Source organism: Scylla paramamosain, chromosome 18, assembly GCF_035594125.1.
Source record: "Scylla paramamosain isolate STU-SP2022 chromosome 18, ASM3559412v1, whole genome shotgun sequence".
Lineage (NCBI taxonomy): Eukaryota > Metazoa > Arthropoda > Malacostraca > Decapoda > Portunidae > Scylla > Scylla paramamosain.
The window spans coordinates 23,874,650-23,886,596 of NC_087168.1; the positions used below are offsets into that span (position 1 = coordinate 23,874,650).

Here is an 11,947-nt window from a genome sequence, read left to right on the forward strand (position 1 = left end):
TACAAAAAAGTAGCAAAAGACAGCGTTGAATTTAATCCTCCTTCAGCAAACGCTATCTCTTAATTTGCAAAGTCAATTCTTGAGATTACGTTACATAAAGCCAGTGTGTGTGTGTGTGTGTGTGTGTGTGTGTGTGTGTGTGTGTGTGTGTGTGTGTGTGTGTGTGTGTGTGTGTGTGTGTCTCAGCCAGTCAGCCTCGCGCCACTGGACACAAGGACCCCCAAGAAGTTCTGGAGGCAAGGACTGATATAAATAGCTCTGCTGAGGAGGACCCGAGGAGGGGTAGGCAGCGAGGCAGGCAGGCAGGCAGGCAGGCAGGTAAGCAGGTAGGAAGCTGGACGGGTGGATAGACAGGGAGGAGACAGACAGGGATTGGATACGGGGAATACGAGTACTTAGCATTGAAAAACAGAATCCAATAGACAGGGAGTTCCAAGCATCTGATGATACAACGTAGGATATGAGTGGACAGAGGATGAACAGAGGAGGATGAACAAACAAAACAGCGAAACAGGCAGAGGAGTACAGATAAATATTTCCGCATACCTAAAAGCAGACAGACTAACTGACAAACAAACAAACAGACAGCACAACACAACATTAGTTAGGATGAAATATCGAGCAGTTTGCATCACATCAACTTCTTTCATTAGTGAGGCAGAGATTAATTCCCTTCCACTATACTCGCTTCCTTCCCTCCTCTTCCTCTTCCTCCTGCTCCTCCTCCTCCTCTTCCCTCACCTCCTCTCCTCCCTGCATCTCTCCCCGTCGGCGCTACCCTCCCAGACAGCCTCGCCCGAACCGCGGCCTGGCTCGCCTCCACCACGCCCGAGGGCCTGCAGCTCCATCCGGGCATGCGGGCGGCGGTAGTAAAGAGAGAGAGAGAGAGAGAAGATGCCTCACTTTAATATTCGCAGTTCCTAATGTAATTTTAAACAGCGAGGCAAGCGGAGAACTGAGCGGTATAAAGAAGGCCTTGGAATCTTGCGTCTAAGGGATCTAAATGTATTCCGGGGGTAAATAAATGCAAAATGCTGTGGAAATTTAGTGAGGAGCGGCAAGGGCTTGGGCTGTTGGTGCGAATTTTTGTAAATGCTGCCTCGCGAAATTAAAACATTCCTGAGAACCTCCTCGTGCATGCTGCGTGAGAGAGAGAGAGAGAGAGAGAGAGAGAGAGAGAGAGAGAGAGAGAGAGAGAGAGAGAGAGAGAGAGAGAGAGAGAGAGAGAGAGAGACCTGGTTCTTCTCCTTTTCTTTATTACTTTTTTGTCTTTGTCTATTCATGTATTCATTTATTTACTCATTCCCCATTCAAGAGTGTCGACAGCACCTTCACATTATTAACACCAAAACTCTCTCTCTCTCTCTCTCTCTCTCTCTCTCTCTCTCTCTCTCTCTCTCTCTCTCTCTCTCTCTCTCTCTCTCTCTCTCTCTCTCTCTCTCTCTCTCTCTCTGTTTAGCTACCCTATCCCCAATATTGTCCTGGGATATTCCTCTCATCTAATATCTACCAGTCTACAGACCGATCCCCATCTTTCACCCACTCCCGCCCCGCCCTCCCCCCGACCAGCCCCAACCCACCCCGTCACGCCCCGCCCCGATGATACCCATGACATCCTCCGTCAGAACCTATGCCAGATCTCACCCAAGCAATTTCAAGTTCTCCAACACAGGCTTGAAACTTTCTCCCGCGTCCGGACAGCTTACTCGACGCTCCACCTACCTGCCTGCCTGCCTGCCTGCCTGCCTGCCTACTTGCCTGCTTGCCTACTTGCCTGCTGGTCTAAGCCTCCAGCTACGGATACGAAAGCGATCTGACCGTAGCACCACCACAGCCACCACCACCACCACCACCACCACAATAACAATTACAATAACAAGCAGTAGGAACAAGAATAATAATTTTATCCCCAAAATCATCACCACCACAACTTGAGAGGGATATGAACCCCTCACTGCAAAGTAACAGCCTGGCTTCACCCAATCACCACCACCACAACCATCACTATCACCACCACCAGCACCGTTACCGCAACAACAGCCAATAGGAACAGGAATAAGAATTTTGCCCCATCACTTATCACCACTACTACAGCCCGAGCGGGATGCGAATGCCACACTCCGAAATAGGCAAAGTTATTACCACTGAGCCAGACAACCGCGGGCCGCACTCATATGATGCAATGTCGCATTCTCTCGTCAAAACTGTTATTCTCAAAAGCCACAGAGATGATTACGTGCATTAGTCGTCGCGCTCTCGTGAGTGTTTTCGCATTTCATGATTTACGCAGTTGAGTTCCTTCTAAATTATTACTGCCATCATGATAACATCCTTTATTGAAAAACCCAAATAACTTTCACTACTGCCTGTTCAAAGTATTCGAGGGAAAGATGGCGGAACATTTGAAAATAAGGTGTGTGTGTGTGTGTGTGTGTGTGTGTGTGTGTGTGTGTGTGTGTGTGTGTGTGTGTGTGTGTGTGTGTGTGTGTGTGTGTGTGTTGTGTGTGTGTGTGTGTGTGTGTGTGTGTGTGTGTGTGTGTTTCCTCCTACTGTATCAGATCACGTTAGCATCTCGTATTCACCTGAAGCACACCTTTTGACCACGCCTCCTTTTCCTGTCCGCCCACGCCCGCCCGCCAGATAAAGGAGCGTCGTGGCGAGGGCGGCAAGGAGTGACAGCTCTATATAGGAGAGCGACAGCAGCATATGTCCCTCCCTTTTGGAAATAAATATAGCCTCAACGTGACGTCACTATGCCAGAAATACCTCCATCCTCTCCCCCCTCCCATTCAACAACAACAACAACAACAATAACAACAACGGCAGCTTCTTATTTTGTCCCCTTGGAAGATCTGCATTTGAGTGAGTGACTGACTGACTGCCTGGGGAAGGAACAGACAGCATGAAGTGAGACAGCACAGAAAAAATAGATAAAAAAAAAAAAAGTAAAAATAAAGACAGACAATGTTAGACAAATTTAACTTTCTCACTGCGACTCACTACTGTGTGACCTCGAAAGAAGGAACGATTTAGAAACAATGGTTAAGTTAAAAACAAGAAACAGCACGAGCAATATCAAGTGAAAAATATAGACATTAAAGACAACCTGGAAAAGGCTCATTACTAAAAACACCGATCCTGAACAGGGATTTAAGTTGAGAAGAAGAGTTGTCTGTGGTAAAGAACGGGTAGAGGAAGAGTACTCATACACCGCCAAATGCACTCTCGTTCCGTGGCCATGAGGAGGAGAAGGCAGGAGGGATGAATGAGGTACCATGTATTCTGCTGGCAGTATGTGACCAGGTACCTCCAAGCAGGCTCATCCTTGAACAACACATAGTGAGGGCAAATAAGTCATGAGTAGAAACTGAAAGCTAGCTGGGTATAAGAGAAAACCTACTGTAGGTATGTATAATCAAGTAAGTCGTAGACAAAGTGTTTATTATAAGTGCAATGGTTCACTCCAATAATCTTATCAGTCTCAGTGAGTGCTATGAGATCATGAGATATGCACCTACGTAAGCTCGTCCCTTCCACTCTCTCCTGCTGTACTGTACCACATGTCCCCCACCCTTCAACATTGGGTCCTTGTGCCGCAGCTGTACGTACTCAATAGATATTTTTCTTCTTGTTCTTCTTCTAAACATGCATCACTATAGAGTAATGCCGTTGCAACCACGCGTAGTCAGAGACAGTACCTAGTAACGGCTTTTAAAATCACGGTAATTTATCTAAAACCAATGGTGACCTGAATTCAACACCTGAGCGAGCAAACATCCGCAGTGGACGTCACCAACCGCGTCCGCGTCACCACCAGTATACCTCGAGGCAGACGGCGCCGGAAAAACCATAGCGGGGTAGCGGGGGTCCCTTAAAGTAGAGAGGCAGGTGTGACAGAGGGTAAGGGGAGTGAGTGTGGCTCTTTGTGGCTCAATGTGCCTGCTTTGGGCTCCCTGACGCAATCTTGTAAGTAGCGGGGTCGTTGTACTTGTGCGGTTGTTGAATAGTGGCTCATTAACCTGATTTCCTTACACGTGCTTAATTATGGTAATTCATACAAAATTGGCACAGATAGTAGGTGGCCTCGTGCGCCGCCTTACCTTCACTATTTCTATTCTTCTATCGCCATTTATTCTTCCTGCAAGCTGAACACCTTGCCTAATAATCTTGCCAGTCATCTTATCAGTTATCTTATCGTGGCAAGAGTCGAAAATGACGGATAACTTTCCTCCGTTGACCTCTATTTGCTGAATTCCAACTCTTACTCCTGCAAACTAAACATCTTGCCTCGTAATTTACGTAACCTTGCTATGCCATCCGAGAGTGAAATAAAATATGACTATAGTTGAGAGAGAGAGAGAGAGAGAGAGAGAGAGAGAGAGAGAGAGAGAGAGAGAGTTATCAGAATAAAATGACATAATTTTCACCCGTTGACTTCTTTCCGTTCTATATATATTGAACAGCTTGCCTCGACCGTAACCTTGTCACTCCATCCGAGGATTAAATAAATCATGTTAGTATAGCTAGAGTTGGGAGAGAGAGAGAGAGAGAGAGAGAGAGAGAGAGAGAGAGAGAGAGAGAGAGAGAGAGAGAGAGAGAGAGAGAGAGCGAAGGAAAAAAAAAAGTTGAGTAATCAGTAGAAAATGCGCAGGTGACTCATCGTGAACCCCGCTACGTCACAGGGTGAAGGGTGCACACCTGCTGGCTCTGCCAGGGGGAGACGCGAAAGGAGGAGAGACAGGCAGAGAGCTAGACTGATATGAAAATTAACCGACGGCAATAGGTGACACTTTAGACACTCCATATTAAATGCAGCACTAAGAGAGAGAGAGAGAGAGAGAGAGAGAGAGAGAGAGAGAGAGAGAGAGAGAGAGAGAGAGTAAATTTCACTTAGGTATGTGAGACTCATATTTCAACCCGTCACCTGAGTCAAAACATCCGTCTCAACAGAGCACACTGGAACACGAGTCACGCCCAGCACGTAGAGAACCTTTTACGGCAATCAGTGTGCAGATGTCACAGCATCCGGTGGCTTACTGTGGCGGGGTTCGGACGCTGCCCAGCCACGGCCGCACTGCAAATCTGAACCTTACAGCCACCCTACATAAAGGTTAGAAGAGTAAAGACAGTGATGGAGTGCTCAGTCACCTTCTCTCGCCACGAGAATCAATTCCTAATTCGGTAATGCTCAGTACAATGACTTCAAGTGGCTCTCTCATCAGTTTTCTTCTGATATTCATTTCGTCTCTTTATTCATGCGTCATTGCAGTACTGGAACAGCCTCCCGGTGACATCAAGTGTTCCAGGAGTCTTATTCCAGCGGCAGAGGAAGCATACGCGTCCTATATTGCAAGATTACTTTCCTCGGGTCGGGTCAGCGATCAACCCCTTGTCAGCTGTTGCCCAACTGTTCCAATACTCACGTACAGCTGTTTGCTTTTTCGATTCGATACGACTCACAAACATTTACAAACGTGAAGAAATGTTCGGTGTTATTTTTGTTGGGTTGGAGACATAAGGATGGCTCACTGCATGTATAATAAGGAGAAAACCGGAATGGCATGATTTTTAAAAGAGGTTGGTGGCGGGCGGCGAGTTCAGTCCCGCCGAGATAAGTGTAGAGGAAGCATCGTTGCTATGGTCGGTACCTCCACACTGTGTTTTTTTTTTTTTTTTTATGCTGTACTGCCTTAAAGCTGATATGCAGTGGAAATAGAGCGTAGCATATTGACTAATGTTAGTTCCTTCCCTGCAGGCTGCCTTCAACGAGGACCAGATCGTGGGTGAGTCAGGCGAGGGCGTGGCACTACAGGGCGACAGTGCCACTTCACTGTACCACTGTCTCACCCCCCGGACCTGTGTTTGGAATGACCGGGGCCACAGGGATGACTTTATGAATATAGTTGCCTGAGTACAGCCTCCCATGCCCCTCTGTGTGTGCCTCTCTACCCCGCGCTTTAAAGTTTAAGAGATCTTCCTCCCCAATTCACTTTTACCTTAATTACTCGGTGACTAAGTTTGTCTAAAGACGGTAAGATGACTTGAGGTGATTTTATGAGTACGTAGTTAGCTCTGCACTGCCTTCCACCCACCTTTGTGCGTGCCTATCTGTCCTGTACTTTAAAGGGTTCCCCACTCACTTCCATCTAAAGTAATCAGTGCCTATGTTTACCTGGAGATGGTAAGGTGATTTGATGAGTGTATGGTCACTTCAGTACAGCCTCACAATTTCCCACACTTAACGTATGTGCCTATCTACCTTGTACTTTAAAGTTTAAGGGATCTTCCCACTGTTATCCTCACATCTTCCCACTGTTATCCACACTGCTATGGCCAGCCTCACACTTATCCTGATTGTTATTCTTGGTTTGTTTTTGGTGCATTTTCAGTGTGTGATTAATTGTGAAGCATATTTTCATCATAACTGTGAAGTGATGATGCTTTGTGTTCATCCCTTGTATCTTCTAGTACTGTGCTGGTCTAGTGATCTGCTTTAAGGTTGGGTCTGCCCTGTGGAGAGGCAATGTGTCCTGGCATCCATTCACCATGGACACATTAGGCAAGATAGTTGCCCCTGCACTGCCACACAATTTTTCCTATAGCCACCTACAACTTTTGAGATTAATTTTTTTCCTTTCTTGTCCTCCAGTCCCTTACATGCTTGTGTACCTTAAAAAAAGACAGCTTCATATTCTCTCTCTCTCTCTCTCTCTCTCTCTCTCTCTCTCTCTCTCTCTCTCTCTCTCTCTCTCTCTCTCTCTCTCTCTCTCTCTCTCTCTCTCTCTCTCTCTCTCTCTCTCTCCATGCTAATAGTTTTCTACAGTGGTTTAAATGTTAGGAAATGAATGCCATATATGTTACTGTGTATGTGCCTTATATCATTGTTCCTTGAAATAAATCCTTATACATTTCACTTCTGATTATAAAGGAACAAAAATATAAGGCACAAACAGTAACAGTGTCGGTGTAGAGGATACAGTGTGATGAAGATTTGCACATTAAGAGTCATAATGCATTTGATCCTACACAAAGAGGGGGATGAAATATGAACTGGTTGGAAGAAGGTGGTGAGGATGCATTAAAAAGTGGCAAATCCTTGATAAATTTTAGCTAACTATAAAACTGGTCTTTTTAAGATAGATTTTGATATGTATTTGGTCAATCTGATATCTGTTGAGGCAAAATCAAGTAGACAGAAAGAATATGTACTCCACACTCTCCTAAGCTCTTAACTAACTTGAATAGCCTTTTAGTGCCATGAAATCATCTAATGACAACCAGTAAAGGATATTTCATATTAAGCTGGACACAATGCACAACCTATCCCCAGTTCGTGTTTCACACAGGACCCAAGGGACTGAAGATGCAGTTAATGTAAATAGTGCACCAGAAATTCATATCATATTCTTTGTTTGTGAAGTGTAATTAGGTGAAGTTGGCCAAGTTTGCCCACTCATGGTTTTATGGCTAAGAGCAGTGCTTAAATAAATAGAAATTTTCAGACCCCATGATTGTGTAATGTTTTGGAAAGGACACCAAATCGTGTGAAGGTATCATTATGTCAGTCCTAGTTTGCTTGGGTCCTGTGTGAGCTGCAAGCCAAAGGAAGTCATACATGGCTTTAAGCTTGATTCAGAAATTAGTGGGATGTGGCTTACCAAAATATACCTCTGTGAACAGCCACAAGAGATACAGTGTAAGTGAGGCTGACACATCATTAATCACAAAAAAATTATTACACATGAAAGGTTTTGTTTGAATTTACTTACCTAAGACAATGAACAACTTCTGGAGGCACAGTTGAACACATGAACATGAGACATTGCATATAACCTAAAAGAGAACAAGAGAAACAAGGACATTAAAGCCATTAGATCTCTTATCATAACATTCTGTGTATCAAATTCAAAATATATCTGAAAATTTGGTCATTCTGAATAACAAAGACTTGCCTTCACAGAGTTCCAAGAGGCCTTCAGCATCTTTGACCAGAAAGGCGATGGCAAGATCCAGGTGTCCCAAATTGGGGAGGTGCTGCGGGCACTCGGACAGAACCCCACTGAGGCCGATGTGAAGAAGCTGTCTCACCAGCACCGTCCAGGTATTGCCTGAGGATGGAAAAAATTGGAAATTGTTTGAGTTACAGTTCCTCAATAAAAAGGTCACATAGCACAGGCTAGGGTTGCGAGAGAGTGCTACCTCTCCCTCTGAGAAAGTACCAGAAGCCAGGATAAAACTTTCAGTGGCCTGAAATAGAAGGATGATTGGCTACCATATGCAGGAACCTATCACATTCACTTGAAGGGTCTTTTTAAAATGTCTTTTAATGGCAAGTGGTGTTTACTAAATTTTTTTTTTTTTTTTTTTTTTTTTTTTTTTGTTTTGTTTTTTGTTTTTCAGATGAGAGGATCAGCTTTGAGGTGTTCTTGCCCATCATGCAGACTATCTCCCGCCAACGCCCCGTTGATACTGCCGATGACTTCATTGAGGGACTGCGTCACTTTGACAAGGACGGCAATGGTTACATCTCATCTGCTGAACTGCGACACCTCATGACACACTTGGGTGAGCCATGCAAGACTATTATGTTCCAAATGGTACACTACCACATCTTTGACTCATCTTGTACAATACTGCCACTACTCTACCATTGCTCACTTGGAATTTTATCATGAAACTTTGAAAACTTGGGAAGCATGGGGACTAGCTTCCCATGTTTCCCAGAATTCTGGCTTAGCAAAGCTTTTTCATCCATATTATTTCCTTTAAACATACACCAGGCTGACATCTCCTAAAAGCAGGATGGCTGATTCACACTGCACCACTTCACCATTGCATGAATTATTTGTGCAGCATTTCCTGCCATTTTTGGTGCAGAGACTGACAACACTGCAGCATCATAATAGATTGCCACACCAGACCTGGTCCAATAATGAAACCAAATGTTGGAGAACCTTCCAACATCCTCTAGGCCAAGGGTTCTCAACCTTCTTCAGTATTGTTCATGTACCCTTTGTCCAGAATGCAATCAGAACATAACATAAGCATCCAGGAATTCATCATTAAATAATAATATATGTATCCACAAAATTATCAGTGTGTGTTGACAGAAAATCTGCTCATATATCTACCAGTATATAAAATCTATTACTAAATGTGCCCATGAATTCATCAGTACTGTACATAATGATAACAGTAATTGTCTATGAATTCACGGGTCAGTCCAGATTTTATAACAGACCTGTCACATCATACCCCTGGGGGTTTGTGTGCTCCAAGTTGAGAATCTGTGCTCTAGACCATGTCTACATTCACACCTTCACTTGTGCTCTTCATTCGTTCCATTCACAGAACCTTCCTTGCTCCATTGTCATCTGTCTTCAATATAACACTCTTCACACTTTCCTTACTTCCCATTTATGGTCTTGGTAACTTTTAAACATTCATTTTAAAGCACTCAGTGCTACATGTCAGATTACTCATCTCTGCCTTCACTGAAATATTTAGGTATTTGTAAACCATATATGAATCATTGCTTATGTAGATCATAAACTGTACTGGAGACTACATCAGAATTTTTCAATTTCATCAGGAGAGAAGCTTACTGATGAGGAGGTGGAGCAGCTGCTGGCTGGTCAAGAAGACTCTCAGGGCAACATCAACTATGAGGAGTTTGTTCGCCTTGTCCTCAGCGCTTAGCCTCCCTTCCGTCACATTAGTGCATGGGAAGTGATAGCTGTCCACTCCTTCAGTATTTTTATTTGCAAGTGCTTGTGTCTTATTTATGTTTGCTTGAAATTATATAAGTATTTTAAAATAAATGCACATTACATATTTTCATGAAATGCTAAGTTTGGATGTGTGTTTGCATAAAACTGGAAACCTCTTTGATGTTGTCTTCCCAGAAACATCCAGGTTAGATTTCAGTCTTCCTCCCAAGAAAACAATATAGTTTTCCTAGCTATCTCATTCCTTATTATACATGTTTGTTTTGTCTTGTGTTCTTACCTAGAATTCTCCAGCTTTAAAGTTTCTGTGACTGATCCTGTCTCCCTTCTGTACTGCTGTTTCTCCATGCTATGACAAAACTATCTGAGGGAAGATAAACTAAGGGAGACCCTTTGCTAAAGCAGCACAACATAGCTAGCAGCTTTGACTACTAACACACTACAATATGACCTTGTGGCGGCATATGATGGAGGAAAGAGACCAATGTACTTAATCCTGAGAAGTGATTTGGTACGTCTGGATAATGCTGAATTTTTGCATATGATTTTGATCAAGTTGTTCATTAAATATTCAATATGATTTTTGACATTGATTTTGCAATGAGGTTCACACAGGAAAGGTAAAATGTTATGGAGTTTCTTCCTTTTTATAATAATTCTATTGATCCCCTTAGTATTTGAGCATTCCAGGGCTGATTTAAGTGCCTGAGATAGTTGTTAAAGGAAAATAAAATTTTATAAGCAAGTCTATCCCTTTTTTTCATTTTGTACCCTTTTGCCTTCATTCTTTTTAAGAGAATATCTGCTGTGTATGTTTTCTAAAGAAAGACCCAACTCTCCATTAATTTTATGAGATGAATTGGTGTTACTCTGGTAAGTGGAGAAAGACTGGGAAGACTTGCATAAATTGAAGGGATTGCAGAGAGTGATGAGGCTAGATTTACAGATATAAACAGTGTAGTTAATACAAGCTAGTAGATCTGGAAATTTTTTAAAGCTAAAAGTGGTTTCCAACCTTTTCTGGAAATTTGGAATTATACCTAAAACAGAGTTCCCGACCTTTTCTTAATTCGATGCATTCTTCTGGAAGCTTTTGAGAAATTCACATACCCTTTCACCAAACATGACTAATTACAAAGCAAAACAAAAATTATACTGACATTTCACACTTTTCTCAAGTTTAAAACTGAAAATAAATAAAACTAGTAGGTTGATCTATTTTAAACAGAAAATGGTACTTAGTCTTACGTAATTGTTATATAAATATTAAATGTATGATAAAACAAAATGCCACATCTTTATCTTGTGTGTCGCAAGTTGCGTCTAGTGTAATAAACGTATTAATATAAATCATGAAATAGTAACATTTTAATCTTAATTCAAATGATCTTTTTCGACACAGTTTTCTTCGTGAAACATATTTTTGTATTGTGCACTCTTATGCACACTGATCATGTCATGTGCCCCATTAATCATTTCCAGGTACTCTGAAAAAAATTATTCACCTAGCTAGGCTAGAAGAAACCCAGAGACACATCTCTGCAAGGTGGCTGTCAATCAATATATTAGTCACATAAGTAAATAGTTTTTCAATATCTAAGTGGTCACAATACAAGGAAATTCTTTAAGTTAGTCATACAATTTTAAATGTTTTCTCTCGTGGAAGAAAACACATAGACTCCTCATGGCTTACTCAATCGATCCTCGATCAAGTTTTATGTATTTTAGAGCCGCTATTATGCTTCTCATTGTGAAATACATGCAGAGCCACGTAATAACCTTATCCCCTACTCCGTGTATGGTCACTTCGTCGCCTCGCCGAATAATGCACGCTTCTTTGATCTACAATGAACAAATAAATTAATAAAATTCATGTTGTAAAAAGAAAAGTTTGCATAAAAATTCAATCACATAAATCAGTAATGTGGCTGAAAAGTATTATATATTCTGGAAAACTATTATGTATTTTTAAAGGTCAAAGAGAGAATTAATCAGGTTTGCGTGGATGTTTTTTTGCATTTATGATGTAGAATCCTTATTGAAATATCACTATATTAAAAAAAAACACACATAAATGAAACCTTCAGGTAATATTCAAACTTTGGAGGTTGCGCGCGGTTCCTTGCATAGGTGATATGGTACTGCTTTCTTGGTCAGCACTGGAACACAGACCGGTCTGATAAAATGAACAAAAGGGTCTCGAGAGAAAAGAATAAATA

General features: G+C 42.4%; 1 protein-coding gene across 3 annotated transcripts; it reads left to right on the forward strand.

Annotated features, from left to right (window-relative positions):
• The first annotated feature begins 3,491 nt into the window (after positions 1–3,491).
• On the forward strand, positions 3,492–10,478 carry LOC135109339 (myosin-2 essential light chain-like). Of its 3 annotated transcripts, none has more exons than XM_064020708.1 (5): positions 3,492–3,601; positions 5,756–5,783; positions 7,961–8,101; positions 8,401–8,565; positions 9,593–10,478. In XM_064020708.1, the coding sequence occupies exons 1-5, from the start codon at positions 3,509–3,511 to the stop codon at positions 9,697–9,699; spliced, it is 534 nt and encodes a 177-aa protein (XP_063876778.1). In that variant the 5' UTR covers positions 3,492–3,508; the 3' UTR covers positions 9,700–10,478. The 3 variants fall into 3 exon arrangements, with proteins under 3 accessions (XP_063876778.1, XP_063876779.1, XP_063876780.1); XM_064020709.1 differs by lacking the exon at positions 3,492–3,601 and adding an exon at positions 5,509–5,640; XM_064020710.1 differs by lacking the exons at positions 3,492–3,601; positions 5,756–5,783 and adding an exon at positions 6,532–6,559.
• The last annotated feature ends 1,469 nt before the right edge of the window (positions 10,479–11,947 follow it).